The sequence below is a fragment of the Mobula birostris genome, chromosome 25 (assembly GCF_030028105.1).
Source record: "Mobula birostris isolate sMobBir1 chromosome 25, sMobBir1.hap1, whole genome shotgun sequence".
Lineage (NCBI taxonomy): Eukaryota > Metazoa > Chordata > Chondrichthyes > Myliobatiformes > Myliobatidae > Mobula > Mobula birostris.
In genome coordinates this window covers 51,705,481-51,730,151 of record NC_092394.1, presented here as the reverse complement: position 1 = coordinate 51,730,151, position 24,671 = coordinate 51,705,481, and the positions used below count along the sequence as shown (strand labels likewise).

Genomic DNA, 24,671 nt, shown 5'->3' with positions numbered 1-24,671 from the left:
CACACTCCCGGACCAAGGCCGGCATGGAGGTTGCTGTCTGCACTGAGCCTTAATGAAAAGAGGAAGAACCAAGCAGCTGGCAGGAAAGAGGAGGAAGCAGAAAGAGCCTCTTGCTTGATATGGAGCAGGCGAGAGGCGTTGAGCTGGAAGCCAGGAGCAGGTGGGCAGTGACTTGGCCACCACTACTGACCCACCAAGTGGAGAGTGCAATGGTTAAGGGTGAAAACACTCTATGAAGGTTGGGCACCACCTGACGACATCAGCTCCTGGCCAAAGACTATGGTTACTTCATCAGGTAACTGAAGAGAACACCTCCAGTGTATGATGCAAGCGACATCTGCTTCATCAGTGACTTCCAGGAAAAGACTGGATGGCAACTGAGAAAGGTTGGTGACGCTGGAAAGACAGCAGACCTCCAGAAAAGACTGGTATGGGCACACAAGGTTAGTAAACATAGGTGCTACACTCACAAGAGGGATGACCTGCATTGCATCTTGGAAGCTAGACTAGCAGGACCTGCCTACAGGAAAATCATAGCAACCAAACAGGAGAGAATGGGAGGTTTGCCACCCGGCAAGTCAGATGAAGACCCTGAACAAACCATTCAAAAACTGTTCATCTGATGAAAAAGATAGTGTCAAAGATCTCATCAGCAAACTGAGGGCACAGCTGCTCAAGCTCAGGAGGGTGGGGCAGCTGCAAAAGCAAAGAAGGAGAGTGCAGCTTGTTAAGAACCCATTCAGGTTCACCAGGGCTCTTCTCAGCCAGCACCCTAACCAGCTCAAAGCAGGAGGCGGAAGAATTTCTAGGTGAATCACACAGTAATCCCCGTAGGAATCAGGGACCAGAGTTCAATCCAAAACTCCCCCAACCAGGAATCCCAGCAACAGAGCTGAACGTGACAGAGCCTACATGGCAGGAGGCCCAGGATATTATCGAGAGAGCAGAGTCATCTACCACCCCAGGACCAAATGGTATAACCTACAAGTTATGTAAGGAGTGCCCAAAACTCCTCTGGGGGTTGTTCTGATAATGAGTAAGATTTGGACCAAAGGCGCTATCCCACCAAGCTGGAAAATAGCTGAAGGATGCTTTGTTGCTAGGGAAGAAGCTTCCTCTACAATAATGCAGCTTAGGACAATCTCCTTTCTTAGCGTGGAGTGCAAGATATCGTTCTCAGTGCTTGCAAGAAGGCTGACCTCTTACTTAACGGAGAACCACTACATCAGCACATCCGTCCTGAAAGGTGGCATCCCAGGTTCCCAGGTTTTTCTGGGTGCCTTGAACGCACCTGAATAATCAGCCAGTTGATCCATGAGGTCAGGCAGAAGAAAGGTGACCTAACAGTCGTCTGGTTAGACCTAGCCAACACCTATGGATCAATTCCATGTGTCCTCATACAGGCTGGCCTGGACCACTACCATATCTCACCAGTAACATGAGACATGATCACCAGCTACCTAGGGGGATTCAAGCTACGCTTCACTTTAGCCCACTTTACAACCAGCGTGCTAAGACCTCTTAAAAGGGATTACAGGCTGCTGTACCATCTCCCCCATCTTGTTTGTCATGGGTATGAACTTTCTCATACCAGCAGCAGCAGATGTAACCTGAGGCCCAGAGATGGAGCCGGGCATCCGACAACCTGCAATACAGGGGTTCATGGGGAGCCTTGCAGACGGCGGTTAGGGGAGCAGAGAAGGTTATTGGGGTCTCCCTACTTTCTGTCCAAGACCCCTTTCAGAGTCGATGCCTCCAGAAGACACGGTACATCATTAAAGACCCCTCACACCCTCTCCATGAATTGTTTGTTCTTCTGCCATCAGGCAAACATTACAGGAGCATCAAAACTAAAACCACAAGGCTACTAAACAGCTTCCTCCCACAGGCAGTCAGACTGCTAAATAGCTGCTCTACCTGACTCTGCTTTGGACACTTTTAACTTGCACTGGACACTTATAACTGATTTTAACTGACATGTGGCTGTTGTGTTTTACTATTTATTGTTATGTTTATTATTTAGTGTTGCGTTTGTTATGTTATGATTGCACTGCTCCTGAGAAACGCTGTCTCATTCTGCCCTGCAGAGCTGATGTGCGGTTAGAATGACAATAAAGTTTTTTGAAACTTGAATTGAATCTTGAATCTTGAATCACAGTAAATACTGTAATTCATGTCCAAGCAAGATGGGTATTGGAAACCCTGGACAATGTAGCTACCTAGGCTAGGATGACCTTCAAGGCCAGAAAGTCCAGGTGCATGGTGATCAAAAAGGGCAAGGTTACAAGTAAGTTCAGTCTTCAAGTACAGGGAGAAGTCATTCCATCCCTAGAGGACAACCCAGTAAAGTGTCTTGGAAAGTGGTTTAATGCAGCAATGAGGAACAGCGCCAACATCACCGACACTGTAAAGCAGACTGAAGAGTGGCTGAAGAAGATTGACAAAACCGGACTTCCTGGTAAATTTAAGACATAGCTGTATCAGCATGGTCTTCTGCCAATGCTGCTCTGGCTTTTCACAGTATACGAGTTCCCCATGGCTACTGTAGAAGGCATCAAAAGGAAAGTCAACAAGCATCTTCAGAGGTGGCTGGGGATCCCCTCAAACCTTTTTTCAGTGGGGCTGTACATAAGATCAGGCTAGCTACAGCTCCCATTGTCATTGCTAGTGGAGGAGTTCAAGGTGGCAAAGTGTAGAGTTGTGTTAACACTGAGGGGTTCCGACGACAAGCTAATACACCAAGCAAAAGTCATGACAAGATCGGGCTGAAAGTGGGCCGCCAACTTGGCCATAGACCAAGCAGTGAGCTCCCTGCAATTGACAGAGACATCATTGGCAACCCATGCCTGGGATGGCAAGCCTAGGCTCTGCACACTTCCAGTGATGGGGGAGTGCAAGTGCAAAGGATAGGCATGACATAATCCAGGCAGAGGAATGGAACCGCGAGGACAGAAGGTGGAGGCAGTGCAGTTGGGGGTCACAGAGTGCTTGGATGAAATGGGATCTTCCCAAGCTCAAGATCACTTGGGCAGAGCTTTGGAGACTGGAGCCTTTCTGCATTTCTTCCCTCCTGTGGTTCTTGTATGGCACCCTCCCTCTCACAGCTGCACACACGGGGACTGAGAGAGGACCCTACCTGCAAGCTTTGTGTCTTTCTGGCTGTTGAAAAAGCAAAAGTGGCTGACAACATCAGAACGATAGTCACGTTTGATAACACAACAGATAACTGGCTGATGTATACAGAACAAATTGAGCAATATTTTGAGTTAAATGGAACAGCTGATGAGAAACAGATGCAACTGGTGGAAGAGCATAGTTTGGTTAGAAGTTTAACTGTTTCAACCAAACCAGCTGAAATGAGCATTGCTGATATCTTGAAAGTAATGCAGGAACATTTAGAACAGAAACCATTGTTGATTACTTTAGGTTTCATGAGCGGAATCAGAAGGAAGGGGAGTCCATTACATTTGAAGTGACTGAGTTGAAGAGATTGTCTAAGCATTGCCAGTTTAGAAGTGAGCTTAATGATGCACCAGGAGATCATTTAGTTTGTGGAATCTTACAAGAAAGCATTAAAAAATGACTCCTAACTGAAGCACAACTCACATTTAAAATTGTTGAAATCTCTGTATCAATGGGAATGGTAGCTGGAGTTGCAGTTGAGTTGCAGTCAGGAATGAAAATGAGTGTAAAAAAATTGCAACATCTGAACAGAAATTGCCTGGTTGAACAAATTGTGTTACTGCTGTGGCAAGGGCTCACATACACCAAACCAATTCAGATTTAAAGGTAAAATATGCAGACAAAGCAACAAAGTAGGACACATACAAAGCACATGTTTGACAGACAGAAGTAGATGAACTGCACTGAGAAGGGATAAAGATAAAAAGTCAAGTACTGGTTTCAAAAAGAGAACCTGCATGCTGTTGATGAAAAATCTGATAATGATCAGAGGAGATTTTGTTAAAGAGAAAAATGATTTGCTTTCTGTTTGTTATCTACACTTTAGAAATTGAGAGGGGACTCAGTTTAATGTCTTATTCAAAAGGTGGCATTTGCAACAGTAAAGGGCACTGCTTGGTTGTATTACGTTCTCCAGTGCCGAGAATGGAATTTGAACCCACACCCGCTTCACATTTGCAGTGCTCGAACTGAGCCATGCGATATGCAGAATGCCTGTGGTGTTAGCAGCAGAGGACAGACTTGTGGCTCTGCTGCCTTGGAACTATTGAGTTGCTGCTGAGATGTACTGAGATGGAGTTTGAAAGAGAAAGCTCATCGTTTGCATTTCACCATGTAACCACCAGCAAGTTTGGGCTTTTCATTAAAGTGTGCAAATCCAAGAAACCCAAACCTGTTCATGGGCCAGTGTCAGAAAGAAAATAGTACTTTGACACATGACTCTGTGCAATCCAAAGATGAAGCGCTAAATTATGACCTGTACCTGTACTACACTTTCTCTTTAACTGTTACACTTTATTCTGCATTCTGTCATCGATTTACCTCAGTGCACTGTTGTAATGAATTGATCTGTAGCAATAGGATGCAAGGCAAGCTTTTCACTGTACCTTGTTACAAACGACAATAATTCCAAACTTGCACTTACACCGAAGAATCTGTTAGGAGAACTATGGCGGATTAGACTGGGTACAAGTGTGCTTCATCTGTAATTTCATTGAAGAGAAACAGCCAGCAAGGATTAAGATGTTCATATTTCATTAATTGCTTGAGTAAGTATTAAGTATTTGTATTTGTATTATTTTTAACAAAATTAATTATCTTCATGGCTTTGGAATGTCAGAATTCACTGCAGTTTTCATAAGCAGGAGGCGAGGCTTGGCTGTCTTTCGATGAACTTTCCAGCCATGTAATCGGTCTGGATTTCTCCTGGTTCCTTCTTGACCTTGCTGAGATGGGATTCTCCTACCATGATGTAGGACCTTGCCACCGAGGTGTCTAGCAAGAGGGCTTTAGGTGATTCACACGGGCAACACATCATGGGCTTCAAATTTTGTGCTGATTTCACCACTGACTTGCCTGCTTTGTTCAGTCCCTACCTGCAGCTACCTGGTGCTGGCGCCATTGTTTGGTTACCTGGGTGATCGATACAACAGGAAGATTCTGATGGGTGTCGGAATAGCCATATGGAGCACTGCGATGCTGGCAGGATCATTTGTTACTCAGTCTGTATGCTGATATATTTTTATTTCTTAATCTTGTCAATGTTGGAGCTCAAGAATGAAAGATTTCTTGGTCAGCTCTTCTGTAATATTACATGCTTGTGCTTACTGTCTGTGTCTCGGCTGGTTTTCATTACAGTTGCTGATTAGTATGGTGTTTATTGCCACTGTTGTGTTTCCATAAAATTGACAAGAGGTGGGTAACAGCATTTTACAGTAGTACTTATTTATTCCAAACAAGCAATCTGGAAGAACCCATAGTCAAAATAACAGCAATGCTTCCCGATAGGATCAGGGTGAATTCACCAATAAAATACTCCCAGTCACTTGCAGCAGTCTCTAGATGTGATAATGGGAGAATCAGCCAACCATCCCTATTCTGGTTGGAAACAGTAGTAACACAGAATCAGTAGCCCAAAGTGGTTATTTGTCCCTGGGATGTTGTAGAATAGAATATACTGACTGCACTTGGAGTCTCCTCTTTTATTCTGGCAATGCAAGCATCAATGTTGAGCCAATCTTTCATTGTCCATCCAAGAGAAGATGGCATTGGCCCTTATTTCCATGTTTTGGAATGTTCATAACTCTATTTGATAAAGAATTCCAAGAATTAAATAGGATGTGATGAAGTTTTGACTTAGAAATGATGTTGATCATATTCTCCTCCTACCCTTGTCCTTCCAAATGGCGTCCATCTTGAGTTTGGAGGGTGCTTTGAAGAAGCTCCTTCCTCAGTTTGATCTGTTGAGATACTTGAAAGACCTTGAAGCCAAAACTAGAATGGCACATACCAATTTTTATGTCTCAGAGCCTAAAAATGCTCGCCAAATAATGACAATTTGTACAAAAATTTGATGCATTGAATTGGTGTTCATTGAAAGCATACGACTCACTTGACATTGGGCCTCATGGATTGGATTGTTTCTGATGCAAGAACTCAAAGGAGAACGAATGGTGTGTAACCCCTGTAACTGCTGGATGAGCTCTCAGCACCACTCTGGACTTGGAAATGTCTTTGATTCTCCGCTCCTGCTCACTGTTTTTTAAAACTTGCTTTTCTCCTCAGGGCTTTTGGTTGCTAAATTTGTGTTTGGCATTTGTTGGGGTAGGGCAAGCCAGCTTTGCCACGATTGCACCAACTGTTATTGCAGACCTTTTCGTGGATGCCAAAAGGACGTGGGCACTCTGTGCCTTCTACACTGCGATTCCAATAGGAAGGTACGTGCATTCCCTCCACACTTTCAAACACTGATAACAAAGAGCTGGGTAGGAATTAAGCACATGTGCTTCCTCAGCCCCCACCCCCACCACTTCTCACCCTAATTGCTGCTCTTTTTGACTGGGACCACCAAATCACTCTCAGTATACCACTGCAGCCTTATTTTTCTGTCATGGGGGCAAAGATGGGGTGGGTGGAAGGTAACATGATACTGGTCAAAGCCAGCCAGTCGCCTGCACTCTCACCAGACCATGGTCCAGGGAAAGTTTCTTCTCTGGGAGGGTGGCATCTTCTATCCTTGCCAGCTATGCAGGCCATATCACTGAATACACTGAAGCCTCAGACAGAGTTTTGCTGTATAGTGGAGCTCAAGGTTAAGATCGGATCAGCCATGATCTTATTGAAAGGCGGTGGAGGCTCAGTGACATATGGACTACTGCTACCCTCTTATGTGGCTTGCAGCCCAACCACCACTGCCAGCTCAACGGGACTTAACTCAACAGCCATCCTCCCCTACCCTACCTGATAACCCGTAACAATCCCAGTCAATTAATCTCCCTCTAACCTCCCACTATTCCCATTCAGTCACCATATTCCTATCCCCATCCAGCACCTTTTCATTTCAGTTTCCTAATCCCTTTCACTTCCCTTTCCAACAGCTGACATTCATACAATCACACCACCACCATACCATCTTAAATCCACTCCTGCCCTTATCCCACTCCCCCACTGTCACCCACAAACACATCCCCTCACCCAATGACAAACATGCACTCCAGCCTCAGCCAATCACTCAGTTACCCTCTGCCAGCTGCCCCACCCTATTTCTGCTTCTTATCAGATCACCAGCACTTCCTTCATTGCTCCTTCCATATAGGCCACTGGCTTCAGGACCAGTCATAGCCCCACCCTGCCCTTTACACCCAAACTCAGCTTTAAACCCTTATTGCAACCCTATCCCATCCCATCTCATACCCAAACTACATCTTCGACCTAACCTTTAATCTGATACCACCCCTCCCACATGCTACTTGACAAATGCAAGGTGGCCTTAATCCTTTGATGCTTCCGATGCAGTTATATCTTTAGGGTTTTCCAAACCAACAGAATCTTAACCCCAGTTGAACTTTATTTCCATTTATGATCATCAATTCCATGTAATGTCCTAGACGGATCAGATCAGCCTTAGCACAGAAGCACAATTCGGATTCTTGGATGGTATCAGCTGACTGAGAAAAATGATGGTGTGGCGACCCACTTTCTGGCACACACAAACCGGCTCACAACAGCGCACGCAGGCAGAGGGCCGGCCCCAAAAAGGGCGCCAGGCCATCTTCACCAGCAGGGAGAAAATCCTGCGCGCGGAAAGGGTCTGGGAATATGCATTCCCCACAGCAGTCCCGCCTCAGGGAGGGCGGGAATGGGAAGGCTTTAAAGCAGGCCACGAAGTTTGAATGAATCTCTTTATCGCAACTCCAACTCACCGACTCCGTGTGGTTATTCTAGCGCTGTGTGTAGCACACCGCTACAATGGCCCAATTAACCACTGATCTTCTGTGTGGCTGATACCAGATCAAGCCTTACACAGTTTTTAGCCTCTTGCTGGGGAAGAAGTGTGGCTGGTTTCCAATACTTTATCTCCAGAAGTCTTTATCTTCAGAAGAGTGTCCCTTGGTTAATAACTTGGACATACTCTTTTCCTGTGGATGCAAATGCTCCACAGGATGTCAATCCATTGTTTCAGTAAATAAAACTAGTGATACGTTGTAGTCTACTTTGAACACTTTCTCCATTTCAACAGAAGTCAATGTTTGAGAATTTTAAACAAGTGGAGAAGCGTGCTTATGATTTAAAATGTTTACCATGGCTGTTCAGTCAGTCAGCACATTTCTGGAACATTAGCCAAACTTGTGACATCCAGGAGTATGTGTCCTGTAGGCCCTAGCATTTTGCATCCACATGAAAAGTAAGTTACATTTTTAAATTTGCTCTGAGGAGTCCACAATAAAAATCTGTTCCCTCCTTGAACAGCCTCCATGGTAGGTGACTTTGTGGTCAGTGAGGGTAAAAGGGACATTTACTCAGGCTCCCATCACCAATGGATGAGCATATTAATTACAATCTGGATGCCTGTTAATCACCATAAGATAGAAACTGATTTAAGTTAATTCCAATTCTTTGACGCTGGAGCAACATGAAACACTGGAGGAAGTCAACTGATCCAGCACATCTTGTGTTGGTCTAGATTCCAGTATTTGTGTTCTATTATATCTTCTCTTTGATGCTGGAGATACCTTTGGAGTGGTGAAGGTTAATGTCATCAAACTGTGTGTTAGATGGTCAGGGTTCTGAAACACATTTGCTGTTTGCATGATTGGAAGATTAGACAAAATAAATGCAACATATTCATTCTATTGCAGTGGCCTTGGTTACATCCTTGGGTTTAGGATGATGGAGCTGACATGTGACTGGCACTGGGGATTGAGGGTAAGATTAGTTTATATGCAATTTCATGCTTACTGTTGTATTTCATTTGCTTCAGGGATTTCTACACCATGTCTCCCATTGTAATATCACAACATTTTCCCTGCACAAGAGAGACATTTTAAAGCCCAATCCACACTCTTTCACAAAGGATGTCCATCAGGGAGGAAGGGAAAGTTGATGTGGGTTGATTGGGTGTAAAATGCCCCTTTGTGAATTGTCAGCCAGTAATACATGTATTTCAATTGAAGTTAAATAAAATAGAAAGCAGGAGAGTTGTAAAGTTAATCTGAAATTTCCTATTAGAAACTATTTGATTCAAGACAATTTGTTTTTCAGACAGGCTGAATGTCGCTGATTTCTCTTGTAAATGTCCCCTGTATCCTTGCACTGCACCAAACATAATCTATATCATCAGATAATAAAGAAACCCTCTTGCTACATGGCCTGCTTGCTAAGTCTTGCAGATAGCCCTCATGTGGGTGACAAGAAGAAACCTTGCCAACAGATGCATGGAGCTTTCATTCTCGGTCTTAACCAATTGAATGATCCAATGTTCACACAATCAGCACGGTGTAAACATTGTGTTCTATCTTGGGCAGAGGATTTGAGACAGATTCTTGTAATGCTTTAGTGGAATTTCAGAGATTTAGGGAACTATCACAGAACTATCTTCCCCTTGAGTATAAGCATAAATACTGTTGAGTTCGTGTTTGATTAATATTTAAATTAGTAGTGTGCTCTGTTTGCTTGCCTCCCACAGGTCACTCCATGTATTGGTGCTCTTGCCATATTGCTCCTTGCCTTCCTGATGCCAAACCCTCATCGAGGAGCATCAGAAAATCTCACAGAGACCCTGAACTCCAGAACCTCCTGCAATCAGGACCTCAAATACCTGATGACAAAGTAGGTTCCCTGTGTCAAGCTTGTCTTTGTTCACTTTGTGCGGGGAGCTGTGGCGACAGTGGGTGATTGTAAACTCAGACCCAGCTATGGTCAGGTTTCAACAAAGTCCGTTTGCCTTGAATGTTGCTGCCAGGTCATAAGCCCAGAACCGGAGAACCTTGCAGAGTATTAACCCAGGTTTGATCTTGACTTTCAATTGTATGGAGTTTGCACTTTCTCCCTGAGACCATGTAAGCTTCCTTCAGGTGCTCCGATATCCTCTCACATCCCCAAAACGTGCAGATTAATTAGGCGCTGTAAGTTATCCCAAGTGTGAAGGTGAGTGATAGAGTGTAGGGTAGATGATGGGAAGGTGGGAAGAATAAAGCGGGTTAGAATAGAATTAGTGTCAATAATTGGCATGGACCTGTTTGGCCAAATGGTCTGTTACCCTGCTGCATCTCTCTGTGGCTAGCTGATTCTATCACTCTGGATCTTTCAGTGCTCACCTTTCCTCATTTAATCTATCTCATCTAACCCCACTTTCCCTGCCCTTAATCGATCCAAGTCAAGTGCTTAATACTGTAACAGCTCTTCTGAAATCTGTTACAAGTTTAAGAAATATGAGTCTGCCATATTCTCTGCTTTCCGTGAAGAACTTTGCGAAAGTTACCTTTAATTTTTGCAATTATCTGGAATGTATCATTTTAGCCTCACCTGTGGAGACCATTTTTAACTGATTATAAACATGACAACCTCTTTTATATCATAGCTTGCAGCTCCAATAAAAGCATTTCCCAAAAGCCTTTGCTTGTAATTATAACCTTTCACTTGTGACAACATCCCTTTTTCTCATTGCTTACATCTCCACCCTGTAATTCAGAACTTCAAATGCTGTCCCCAGTTAAGATCATGGATGTTGAGGACAGCCTCCTTGCACAGGTATTTGCAGATACTTCGTCATACAATTGGGACATCTGTGGAAAGAGACATCTCAGTTAATATTTCATCAGAACATCAGAATGAGATGTTTTTCTTATTCTCATTCCTGTTCCGATGTGGCGATCCGTGGCTTCCTCTTGTGCCGAGATGAGGCGAGGAGGCCACTCTCAGGATGGCGGAACAACACCTTTTATTCGGTCTGGGTAGCCTCCCACCTGATGGCATGAATATCGGTTTCTCCTTCTGGTAACAAAAAATTACCCGCTCCCTCCCTTTCCTCTATACCCCACTCTGACCTTTTACTTCTTCTTAGCTGCCTATTACTTCCCCTGGGTCCCCTCCTCCTTCCTTTTCTCCTATTGTCCACTCTCCTCTCCTAGCAGATTCTTTCTTCTCCAGCCCCTGACTTTTCCCATGTACCTGGCTTCACCTATCACCTCCCAGATCGCCAACTTCCCCTCCCCCTACATTTTAATTCTGGCATCTCTCCCTTTCCTTCTCAGTCCTGAAGAAGGGAGTCAGTCTGAAACGTCAACTGTTTATTCGTTTCCATAGATGCTGCCTGGCCTACTGAGTTCTTCTAGCAGTTTGTGTGTGTTGCTTGGGATTTCTAGCATCTGCAGACTTTCTTGTGTTTGTAATCCTTAAATAAATTTATCATTGTTTCTTTACTACTATATATATTGTTATCAGTGCATTATGTGTTGAGAAAGAGTGAGAAGCTTTTGTTCTGCGTGCCAATCAGACTGATTAAGCTGTTTATTATTATACTGAGGTAGTAAAATAAGAAGAGGTTGGAGAATATAGTTGGCTCTTACAATGAACATCTTGCTCTCTCCTCTCATTTCCAAAATGTATTCCTTTACACCTTTCTCAGTCCAGCTGCATTGCAGCTTGCCTGTGCTTCCCACAGCTCAATGGCATTCTGTGGCCACCAACTGTTATGTGATGCCCCTCTCTTACCTCCTTATGACAGCAACTAAAGTCTGCCTGGCTTTATAAAGAATTGTACCTGGATTAGACTGTGCTCAGGATCTTTTCTGGGTACATTAGGAAATTGAATTGGTATTCCCAGATGAGATTCATGTTTGCCTTTTCAAATGACATATCTAAAGTTGCGCAGTGTGTAATGCTGGCTTTCTTGTCATAAAGTGGAGTCAGAGAAATGTATAGCATAGAAACAGGCCCTTTGGCCCATCTAGTCCATGCTGAAACCATTTAAACTGCCTGCTTCCATCAACCTGCACTGGGACAGTAGCCCTCCATACCCCTACCATCCATGTACCTATCCAAACTTCTCTTAAACATTGAAATAGCTCACATGCACTGCTGCTGCAGGTAAGCTCATTCACACTCTTGAGACCCTCTGAGTGAAGAGGTTTCTCCTCAAGTTCCCCTTAAACTTCTCACCTGTCACGCTTAACCTATGACCTCTGGTTGTAGTCCCACCTAACCTGAGTGGAAAAAGCCTGCTTGCATTTACCTTATATATACCCCTCATAATTTTGTACACCTCTATCAACTCACCTCTCAATCTTCTACATTCTAAAGAATACAGTCCTAACCTATTCAATCTTTACTTATAACTCAGGTCCTCTAGACCCAACAACATTCTTTTAAATTTTCTCTGCACTCTTTCAACCTTCTCTACATCTTTCCTGTAGGCAGGTGACCAAAACTGCACACAATACTCCAAATTAGGCCTCACCAATGTCTCACACAACTTCAGTATAACATCCCATCTCCTGTACTCAATACATTGATTTATGAAGGCTAATGCACCAAAAGCTTTCTTTATGATCCTATATCCACCTGTGATATCACTTTCAACGAATTTGAGAGCAGCAAGTTGCAACCCGTGACCTTTGTTGAACAGCCTCTGCACAAACAGGAGGAGTCCTGAGAAAGGTCTCGGACCAAATTGACAGTGCTCTACCATCTCCATAGATGCTGCCTGACTTACTGAGTTCTTCCAGCATTTTGTGTGTGTTGCTTTGGATTTCCAGCATCTGCAGACTTTCCTGTGGTCATTGTAGTCAGTCATTTCTTTTTCTCTTGCTGTTGTAGGAGACACCTGTTTTGACTTCCAGAGTCAGGTTTCAGAATTCAGTACAGGCCAGTCAAAGTTCACAAAGTGTACTAAGACTAATTGAGGAATTCTTTCTCTAGCAGTTATCACTCCCCCTATCAGTTACTCAGGAATTGGTCAGGAAACTTGTGCCAGAGAGGAGGCTTCCTCCTCAGTCCTCATCATCCATGACCTCTCTGACGAACGATGGCTTACCGAGCCTGTCACACCTGAGACATGTGACATTTGACCACCTCTCTCCAAGGATGTCAAGGTCACGGTGATTCTGAATTTACTCGCTGCCAGCTCAACAGGTCATCGTCTTGTCTCTCAGTTTGCTACAGTTTCAGGAAGGTCCCCCATGCACAAAAATCACCAGCTCAGGCACTCTGATCTGCTTTGGTTCCAGTCAGGAGCAGGTGGCATTGCAGGCTTCCCACCACTTCAGCTGCTCGTGTTTGTGCCACGTTTATCCTTGCAGACGAAACAAAACCAGGAGGTAGTGAAGAAGCTTATCGTAGATCACAGGGGGGTCGTGATCAGTCAGAAAGTGGGCCAAGGTGTGGTAAGTGGATTTCAATAAAGTTAAATGTGAGGTGATGTATTTTGGGAAGTGAAACCAGTGTAGGACCTATTACTCTGAATGGCAGGGCACTAAGGGGTTTAATAGAACAGAGGAACTGAGGTGCATAGTTTGCTGAAACCAAGGTGGTGAAAAAGATGTTTAGCCCGCTGGCCTTCATGAGTCAGGTTATTGAGTGTAGGAGATGGGACATAACGTTACAGTTGTGTGCGTTGTTGGTGAGGCAGCTCTTGGACTACTTTGTACAGCATTGTCCGCCCTGTTATAGGAAAGATATGGTTAAACTGGAAAGAGTGCAGAAAAGATTTAACATAGAACATAGAATAGTACAGCACAGTACAGGCCCCTCGGCCCACAATGTTGTGCCGACCCTCAAACCCTCCCTCCCATATAAGCCCCCACCTTAAATTCCTCCATATACCTATCTAGTAGTCTCTTAAACTTCACTAGTGTATCTGCTTCCACCACTGACTCAGGCAGTGCATTCCACGCACCAACCACTCTCTGAGTAAAAAACCTTCCTCTAATATCCCCCTTGAACTTCCCACCCCTTAACTTAAAGCTATGTCCCCTTGTATTGAGCAGTGGTGCCCTGGGGAAGAGGCGCTGGCTATCCACTCTATCTATTCCTCTTATTATCTTGTACACCTCTATCATGTCTCCTCTCATCCTCCTTCTCTCCAAAGAGTAAAACCCTAGCTCCCTTAATCTCTGATCATAATCCATACTTTCTAAACCAGGCAGCATCCTGGTAAATCTCCTCTGTACCCTTTCCAATGCTTCCACATCCTTCCTATAGTGAGGCGACCAGAACTGGACACAATACTCCAAGTGTGTCCTAACCAGAGTTTTATAGAGCTGCATCATTACATTGCGACTCTTAAACTCTATCCCTCGACTTACGAAAGCTAACACCCCATAAGCTTTCTTAACTACCCTATCCACCTGTGAGGCAACTTGCAGGGATCTGTGGACATGTACCCCGAGATCCCTCTGCTCCTCCACACTACCAAATATCCTGAGGATGTTTCCAGGTCTAGAGAATCTCAGTTATGGGTCAAGGTTGGTCAGGCTCGGTCTTTATTCCTTGGAGCAGAGGAAAATTATAGAAATGTTTAGAACTATAGGAGGCATAAGGAGGATGGTAATAGTCTTTTCCCCAAAACTAGGGGATATAGGTTTAGGATGAGAGGGGAAAGATGTAAAAGAGAGCTGAGAAGTAACTCCTTCACACAGAGAGTGGTGAGCATATGGAACAAGCTGCCAGAGGAAGTGGATGAGTCAGATACAGTGGTTTCATTTATCAAGGTACGTGGAGAAACGGAACTGAGGAGGATATTGGCCAAATGCAGAAATTTCAAGCAGCTGGGTGTGCACCATAGCGTTTGTATCCATGCTGTATTGGTATATGGCTCTATCCCAGCCCTTCCCATGAACAAGGAGGGTTACAATTCCCTTGGTGCACAGGCTGTTGACTTCCTCAGTATGTTGTTTCTGGGAAACACACAGAAGTCCCTTGTGGGGCAGCCTGACCAAACTTTCTGCAGCTAATGATTCCAGGGGATAAATCCTGGGTGACTCTTGCCCCAGTGCCAGCTGAACATGGGCACAACATGAGCCACGAGTGTTGGATAGCAAAGGAAGATTCCACAGGTGAGACTGTACACTGCACTGCATCAGTGCGAAGTGAGGGGCGCTCAGCAGAAGCAGCTAAATGATATGGGTGGAGTCTCTATTCTCTATGACCATGCAAGCTGTAGAAAGAAGGGCAACAGACTGGAGAGGAGCAAGAGGGAGATGATGTTCCCCTGTGGATGTTCCTCCTCTGATCCACAGTCATATCTCCCAGTTGAGTGGAGGAGGGAAGCTGTACAGCAGGGTGTAGGAGAAGGTTAGATGACGATGGTTTATAGTCTTTGCAGTTTAGAGGGATATAAGGAGGAGTCAGGAAGAATTGAAAAAGCTGTCTGGTCTCAAACAGACAAGTCAACATAGGCCGGTGTGCCACCAGGCCACATCCCAGGACGGCTAACTCGCACAGTCACAAACCTCAGATGTGTCTCTAACAGCAGAATCAGAATCAAGTTTATTATTAAAAAAACACTGTAAGTCACAAAAAATAAGTAAATAGAAACAAGGAAGAATAATGAGGTAATATTCATGGACCCTTCAGAAATCTGACAGCAGAGGGGAAGAAGCTGTTCCTAAAGCATTCCTCCCTGGTGGTAGTAATGAGAAGATGGCATGTCCCAGATGATGAGGATCGTTCGTGATGGATGCCACGTTCATCCATTGTGTCTGTGAGGAAGCTGGCCAAGTCCACAACCCTCTGCAACCTCTTAGATTCTTCGCAATTGGAGCCTCCATACCCGGTGATGATGCAACCAGTCAGAATGCTCTGCATTGCACACCTGCAGAATTTGCAGGAGCGTTTGGTGACAAATCAAATCTCAAATTTTTTCATGGTTGCATTCATGCATAGGGTCCAGGAAGGATCCTTTGAGATGTTGCCAGCCGGACCTTGGAGCTGCTCACCCTTTCCACTGCTGACTGCTCTATGAGAGCTGGTGTGTGTTCTCCCAACTCCCACAATCAATTCATTGGTCTTGGTGATGTTGAAGGTGAGGTTGTTTCTGTGACACCATTCAACTAGCTGATCTATCTCACTCCTGTATGCCTCCTCTGAGATTCTTCCAGCAAACAGTGCTGTCATTGACAAATTTATAAAAGATGTTTGAGCTGTGCCTAGCCACACAGTCATGAGTGTAGAGACAGCAGAGCAGTGGGCTAAGCACTCATCCTTGTGTTGACTGTCACAAAGAGGTGATGTCATTACTGATCCGCACTGGCTGTAGTCTCCCAATGAGGAAATCAAAGATCGAGATAGCACCATGAAACTTCGCAAAATAGTTTGAAATCTTTAATCACATTGACAACGGGACTGTTGTGGTACTGGCCTTCAGAATTTGTTGCAGTGCTGCAGAGCTACAGGCAGAGCTCGGCGATGGAACAGGAAGCGTCTGGCCTCAGCACACTCTCCCCTTCTGCCTTTCAATTTGAATGCACGCAAGTCTGAGCCATATTGAGCTCAGAGCTGGAGATTCCTTGTGCAACTGCTGGATGTATGTGTGTACTTTCTTCACTGTCTCTGCTGTTTTTTGAAAATATTCTGCAGACCTTGGCTGTGACATTTCCTATAAACGGTTGTAATGTGCTTTAGGACTCGTATCTTTCTAGCTGTGGACTGTGACCTTTCTAGGTTGGACTGTGACCGACATTTGACCTATGGGCCTAATCCACCATTCATTGAGCTCATGGCCAGCCTCCATCCTCAATACCATTTTCTTGCCATTCTCTAATCCCACGTGCCTCAATTCCTTAATATCCAGAAATCCCCTTTATGAACGAGGCCAGCAAATCAGCCTCCATGGCCTTTGGGGTAGAGAATTAAATGCATATTCAGTGAAACAAATGTAAAATTGCCGTTTGTTCCAAAAATAGTGATTTCAAAAACAGCAGACAGTATAAATACTGCAAACTTGGTTTCCACTGGGAAGGTTGGAATATGGCTCAACATCGCCATGCCATGGACAGCGGGGGAACTGCCAGTTTATTTACCATTGTGGAACTATTAGTTGTTCCTGAAATACAACAGCAGGAATGCTAGCTGTCATCTGGCACTCCACTCAGGTCTTCATCTGTCATGTGCCTGTAGAGGACATCACAGGTGAGCTTAGTCCTGGATAGGAAAGTACCTGACCAATATTTTTCCCAAAGACTCTGAGACCAACTGGTGCTTTCTGTCTGGTCAGTTTCTGACCTCATGGGCACAGCTCTGAGAGGAAACCCAGGAAGGATAGGTGAAGGCTGCTGCCGGAACCAAGCGGGAGTTCTTTAAAGGAAGGTGGTTCTTGGATTTTGCTTGAGATGTGCTGAATGCCCAGGCAACAACTGCCTGGGAGGGACAGGTTTCTGTGTCACATTACCAGGCCAGTGGAACATCTCCAAAAGGTGACCTTTACCCCTATGACATCAGTACATCGTTCTACCCAGGGACCCCCCACCCCCCCAGCCCTGCAGCTGAGTTACCCTTTGCTCTACAATGGTCTAGAAAATGAGCCAATTGGTGAGAATCAGTTCCTCAATGCCAATAACTCTGGCATTTGCCTTTCCTGCCATCTCTACTCCAAGCAACTCTTTTGCTTCATTCCCTGAATGCAGCATTACGGTACTGGACAAACCGTGATAAGACCACACATAAGACATAGGCCAATTACAAATAAGAGAAAATCTGCAGATGCTGGAAATCCAAGTAGCACTAATGCACGAAATGCTGGAGGAACTCAGCAGGCCAGGCAGCATCTATGGAAAAGAGTGAACAGTGGACGTTTTGGGCCGAGACTCTTCATCAGGGGTCAACCTGAGTTCTGTTGAAGGTTCTTGGCCCGAAATGTCGACTGTACTTTTTTCCATAGATGCTGCCTGGCCTGCTGAGCTCCTCCAGCATTTTGTGTGTGCTGATAAGACATAGGCCATTTGGCCATTGAGTCTGCCCCATCATTGCATCATGGCTGATTTATTATCCCCCTCAAGCCCATTCTCCTGACTTCTCCCCGTAACCTTTGATGCCCTGACTAATTAAGAGCCTATCAAGCTCTACTTTAAATAAACCCGATAACTAGGCCTTCACGGCCATCCGTAGCAATGAATTCCACAGATTCACCACCCTCTAACTAAAGAAATTCCTCCTCGTTCCTGTTCTAAATGGATATCCCCCTATTCTGAGGCTATGCCCTTTTGTCCTAGACTCCCCACCATAGGAAACATCTTCCCCACATCCATTCTCTTTAGGCCTTCCAATAATCGATAGATTTCAATGAGACATTCCTTCATTCTTCTCAACTCCAGTGAGTACAGGCCCACAGCCATCAAGCACTCCTCAAATGGTAATCCTTAAATTCCTGGGATCATTTTCATTACCCTCCTTTGTACTTTCTCCAATGCCAGCACATCTTTTCTTAGATAAGAGGCCCAAAACTGCTCATAATACTCCAAATGTGGTCTGACCAAAGCCTTATAAAGCCTTGGCATCCTGTCCTTTCTCTTACATTCTAGTTCTCTTGAAATGAATTGTATTTACCTTCCTTACCCCTGACTCAGCCTGTAAGTTAACCTTTAGGGAATCCTGCAAAAGCACTGTCAAGTCACTTTGCACCTCTGATTCTTGAGTTTTCTCCCTGCTTAGAAAATAGTCTACACCTTTATTCCTTCTACCTACGTGCATAACTATACACTTCTTTACACTATATTAGATCTGCCACTTCTTTGCCCCTTCTCCCAATCTGTCAAATTCCTTCTGCATACTCCCTGCATCCTCAGCTCAACCTTTCCCTTCACCTGTCTTCATACCATCTGCAAACTTAGCCAGGAAGTCATCAATTCCATCATCTAAACCATTGACCTCTAATATAAAAAGAAGTGGTCCCAATCCCGTCCCCTGAGGCCCACCATTACTCACTGGCCGCCAACCAGAATAAGTCCCTTTATTCCCACTCTTTGTCTCTTGCCAGTCAGCCAATCTTCTACCCATGCTTGTATCTTTCCTGTGATAACATGGACTCTTACCTTGTCAAGCAGCTTCATGTGTGGCACCTTGTCAAAGGCCTTCTGAAAATCCAAATAAACAACATCTTTTATCTATCCTGCCTGTTATTTTCTCAAAGAATTCCAACAGATTTGTCAGGCAAGATTTCCCCTCAAGGAAACCTTGCTGACTTTGGCCTATGTTATCATGTGCCTCCGTGTACCCCAAAACCTCACTCTTAATAATGGATTCCAATATCTTTTGAACCACTGAAATCAGGCTAACTGGCCTATAATTTCCTTTCCTCTGCTCCCTCCCTTCATAAAGAGTGGAGTGCCATTTGCAGTTTTCCAGTCCACTTGAACCATTCCGGAAAACCATCATTACTCATGCTTCCACAATCTCTTCAGCTATATCGGTCAGAACCCTGGGGTGTAGTCCATCTTGACTTATCTACCCTTAGACCTTTCAGTTTCCCAAGCACCTTCTCCGTATTAACGTCTGCCCCTTGACACTCACCAATTTCTGGCATACTGCTAGTGTCTTCCATGGTGAAGAAGGACACAAAATACTCATTACATTCATTTACCATTTCTTTATTACCCCATTACTACCTCTCCAGCGTCATTTCCCAGTGGTCCGATATCCACTCTTGCCTCTCTTTCACTCTTTACATAGCTGAAAAAAAACTATTGGTATCTAATATTATTGGACAGCTTACCTTCATATTTAATCTTTTTTTTCTGTTTCTTGCCTTCTGTTAGTTTTTAAAAGCTTCCTAATTCTCTAACTTCCCAATACGTTTTGCTATATTTTATGTCCTCCCATTTGCCTTTATGGTGTCTTTGACTTGTCAGTCACAGTTGCCTCACCCTCTCTTTAGAATACTTCTTCATCTTTGGGATGTATCTATCCTGTGCGTTTTGATTTGCCCCCAGAAATTCAAGCTATTGCTGTTCTGCCTACATCCCTGCTAGTGTTCCCCTCCTTAGCTTCTCCCTGTCAAACTGCAGGGTGAATTATGATCACTGTCTCCTTAGAATCCCTTTACCTTAAGCTCCCTAATCAAATCTGGTTCATTAAACAATATCCAATTCAGGTTCCACTACAGCTGGTGAGGTGGGGAGGCAGAGACCTGCGAGAGGGGGGTGGTGGTGGTGGGAGGCCGAGAGAGATAAGCAATAGCAGGAGAGACCATAAGACCATAAGATCTAGGAGCAGAAGTAGGCCATTTGGCCCATCGAGTCTGCCCCGTCATTCAATCAGGGGCTGATCCAATTCTTCCAGTCATCCTTATTCCCCTGCTTTCTCCCCGTACCCTTTGATCCCCTGTCTAATCAACAACCTATCTATCTCTCCCTTAAATGCACCCAATCACTTGGCCTCCACAGCCACTCGTGGCAACGAATACCGCAGATTTACCACCCTCTGACTAAAGTAATTTCTCCACATCTCTGTTCTAAATGGACGTCCTTCAATCCTGAAGTCGTGTCTTCTTGTCCTAGATTCCATATTTACAATGTATCCACAATGCTTTCTTTGAAATTAAACACAAACTTCACACCTCCCAATTTGCACCCACAACACAGATATCTAAATGAATATTAATCAGACAGACAGACAGGAGCAAGGTTATCAGTAGGAGTCAGTAAGGGCCAGTGGCTGACAGTCAATGAGAGGGGCAGTTGCAAAGCGAGAGATTAATAGACACACACCTACACACACAGTGTCCCTCAAAATCAAGAGCAGGTTGCTTCCACTTCTGTGGGTTTGAGGTGCCTACTGAAGGCAGTGTGGGATCTGCAGATGGCACAGGTATTTATGATTTGGTACATTCCTGTCATTTATGTGAGCTCCCCATACAAGGACCAGAGGTTTTCACTGCTATCCTGAATGTCAGGTCCTGGACCAGTTTCCCGAAAAATTAATGTTATACTATTCAAGAAAGCATTGTGCACCTCGTTACACCAGCGGTAGAATTCCAGATTGGTGTGAGATGACAAAGCGGTAGGTAGATGGTAGCCCTAAACTGCAGGGTGTTTTCTTTGAGCACTGGAGATAGAATGAGTCACAAACATAGTAATGACCACTGGGAAACTCTTCTGATCAGCAAAATTCAGGCAGTGGAAGCTCTTGTGTGTATGGAAAGGCCTGGGTTTTTAAATGACATACGACCATCTGCACCTGGTCTCAGCAGAATGGTGCTGTAGTGGTCAGCAGGTGGCGTAGCTGCCTCACCGGTCTAGACGCTGGGATTGATGCTGGCCTCTAGTGTCTCGGCACTGAGTTACATATTGTCTCTGTGACCATATGGCACTTCAGTTTCCTCCCACAGCCCAAAGCTGGGATTTAATTCATCACTGCAAATTGTTCCTCGTATTGGAGGATGGCAGGACAAGGACTGGAGGATGGCAGGACAACTAGAAAAAGTTGATGCAAGGGAAAGAAGATAAATTAAAGAGAAATTTTTAGTGTGGAGTTGTTGGACCTGTTCTTATTTATGGGACAAGCTCGCTGGGCCAAACAATCTCCCATGTGTCCTGAACATATGAATAGGAATGGTGAGAAAAGGTAGTATAGTGTTCCTCGTTCCAGTGAGACCTCCATATTGGCCAGTGTAGAGCTCCAGACACGAAACTGTGCAGTGTGGTGATCAACAGCACACAAAATGCTTGAGGAACTTAAGTGTTTACGGAGGGAATTGGACAGTTGATGTGTCAGGACATGATCCTTCATCGGTCCAGGTGAAAGATTTTGGCCCAAAACATTGACTGTTCTTTCTCTCCATAGATGCTGACTGACCTGCAAAGTTCCTTCAGCATTTTGCAGGTCGATCCAAATTCCACCATCTGTAGTCTCTTGTGCCCATGATGTCATTAGATGTGGCTGATACTGGGAAAAGGGTCAGGGCAGAAGGAAAGTGGCTCAAATCAGGAGCCCAAATATGGAATTGGCCCATTTTCACAAAAGGTGTTAAGTAGGTTCAATGTCTTTTGGGTAAAATTAATTTTTAACTATTTAGCATATAGAAGCACGTTGAACTTTTAGATTCTGTTTCTAGCATCTAAAAGGTGACACTCTATTCCAACCTATAACTGCAGAGGCCTCAAGTCAGCTGGTCACCTTTTCTGCTCAGGGAATTTAATCCATTATTCTTCCTCCTCACTGAAGTCCTGACACCGCTTTGCATGTCCTGTGAATGTTGAGTGGTACTGTATTGATATTTGATGCTCCACAATATTCCGCGTGGGAATTTAAACTGGAGGTGGCAGTGTTTCAGGGTCCATTCCCAGCTCTGGGCAGTTCAGGGTGAGCAGAATGTGTTAACCTCACTGGAGACCTGCTCTGTGTTGAAGGAGCACTAGGAGAGCAGCGAGGACACAGAGCATATTGTGAATCCAAATCAGATTTATTGCCACTGACATACGTCACAGAGTTCCAAACGAGAGAAAATCTGCAGGTACTGGAAATCCGAGCGACACACACAAAATGCTGGAGGAACTTAGCAGACCAGGCAGCATCTATGGGAAAAAAGGTGCAGTCGATGTTTTGGGCCAAGACCCTTCAGCATGACTGGAGAAAAAAAGTTGTAGAGCAGAGTTAAAAGGTGGAGGGAGGGGAAACACAAGGTGATAGGTGAAACCGGGAGGTGGAGGAATGAAGTAAGGAGCTGGGAAGTTGCTTGGTGAGAGAGATACAGAGCTGGAGAAGGGAGAATCTGATAGAAGAGCACAAAAGGCCATGGAAGAAAGAGTAGGTCGAGGAACACCAGAAGGCGGCGATGGGCAGGCAAGGAGATAAGGTGAGAGAGGGAAAAGGGGATGGGGAATGCTGAAGGAAGGGAGATGGGGGGCATTACCAGAAGTTTGAGAAATCGATTTTCATGTCATCAGGTAGGAGGCTACCCGGACAAAATATAAGGTGGTGTTTCTCCAACCTGAGTGTGGCCTCATCATGCTAGTAGAGGAGGCTGTGGATAGACATATCGGAATGAAAATGGGGAATGGAATTAAAATGGGTGGCCACTGGGAGATCTGCCTTTTCTGGTGGATGAAGCGTAGGTTCTCAGTGAAGTGGTCTCCCAATCTTCTCTAGGTCTCACCAATGTACAAGAGGCCACACCGGGAGCGCCGAACACAGTATATGACCCCAACGGACTCACAGGTGAAGCATTGCCACACCTGGAAGGACTGTTTGGGGCCCTGAATGGTAGTGAGGGAGGAGGTGCCGGGGCAGGTGTAGCACTTGTTCAGCTCGCAAGGTTAAGTACCACGAGGAGATCAGTGGGGAGGGACGAATGGACAAGGGAGTCACGTAGGGAGTGATCCCTGTGGAAATCAGAAAGTGTGGGGGAAGGAAAGATGTGCTTGGTGGTGAGATCCAGTTGGAGATGGCGGAGTTTGTTGTTCTGTAGCAGTGAGTAAGTGAGTGAATGAGGCCTCATTGGTCAGGGTTGACCATGGATGTTGTGCCATGTAGCAAGCTCCCCCTCTCCGCACATCTGATGAACCCATGGGATGGCTGAGACCGATACAGTTTAGCACCAGTAGCATCGTAGGAGTTGCCAGTAGGACTGCCTTAGGGACTCCAGTTACGAATTTTTCTCTTGGAGTTTACTCACAAAGCCTTCCCCATGAGTGGGTATTGCCACAAAAAAAGCAGAGGTTTGAGATTAGAGCTCTCCTTCTCCTGTTTGTAGAAACACACACCATTGGGAGCACTTTAATAGGTAGTGGGAGCTTGTCCCCTCTACCACCCCTGGCTATGACAATCTTAAAGAACCTTTTGCAGCAGTAGCATGGTGCAATTCATAAATAATAGCTACAGGTTACAATAAGAAATAAATAAAAAAATACATGGTGCAAAAAGAGAGCAGAGTAGTGGGGTAGGGGTGGCTGGGTAACTTGTCTGAGAGCCACTATGTCTCTGCTGCAGAGACCTGGGTTCAATCCTAACTTCTGTATTTTGCATGTCCTCCCCGTGACTGTGTGGGTTTTTCCTGGGTGCTCTAATTTCCTCCCAAAGATGTGATTATTGATTGCAGTAAATTGCCTTTCATGGTGAAGTATGGGGGGTGGTGTTGAATCTGTGGAATGCTCTGCCACAGACTGCGGTGGGGGCTGAGTCCGTGCGTATATTTAAGGTGGAGGTTCATTATTTCCTGATTGGTTGGGGCAGCAAAGGATATGGCGAGAAGGCAGGTGTGTCGGGTTGAGTGGGATCCGGGATCAGCCTGAAGGAATGGCGCAGCAGAGTCGACGGGCTGAACGACCTAATTCTGCTCCCATGTCTTACATGCTTCTGGTTGATGGGAATGCGGGGAGAGCAAAGGAAGAGGACTGGTGTAGGATTGGTCAGCACAGACTCAGGGGGTGCAAGGGCCTGTTTTCATGTTGTATCTCTATGACTCCACAATTCAGTCCAATGCTGGTAGGAGTGACCTCTGCACAATTCTTATGGGAATAAAGCCCTGCCTTCTCCAATCACACTCTCCTTCATTGTGTGTGGCACTGTATGATAAATGGGAAGGATTCAGAAGAGAGCTGGCGGCTCAAAGCTGGGCACCCGTGAGGTGTTGTGGACCAGTGGCAGCAGCAGGAATGTTCACTGTCCCGCTCTGGAACTGTTTTGCACTTTCTCAACTGTTCCCGTCAGGGGTAGAGGGTAACACAGGAGCAGACACGGCTGCACAGCAAAAATTACACATGACAGAGCAGAGCCGAAGT

The 24,671-nt window shown here is 45.1% G+C and overlaps 1 protein-coding gene across 1 annotated transcript in view; it reads left to right on the top strand.

Moving 5' to 3' along the window:
- The window catches only part of LOC140187656 (protein spinster homolog 1-like), a 121,906-nt gene that overhangs the window by 37,253 nt on the left and 59,982 nt on the right, over positions 1-24,671 (top strand). The window contains exons 3-6 of the mRNA XM_072243178.1: positions 5,051-5,187; positions 6,247-6,398; positions 8,820-8,886; positions 9,647-9,789. Coding sequence (XP_072099279.1) covers positions 5,051-5,187; positions 6,247-6,398; positions 8,820-8,886; positions 9,647-9,789 — 499 coding nt within the window. The remainder of the gene's footprint in view (positions 1-5,050; positions 5,188-6,246; positions 6,399-8,819; positions 8,887-9,646; positions 9,790-24,671) is intronic.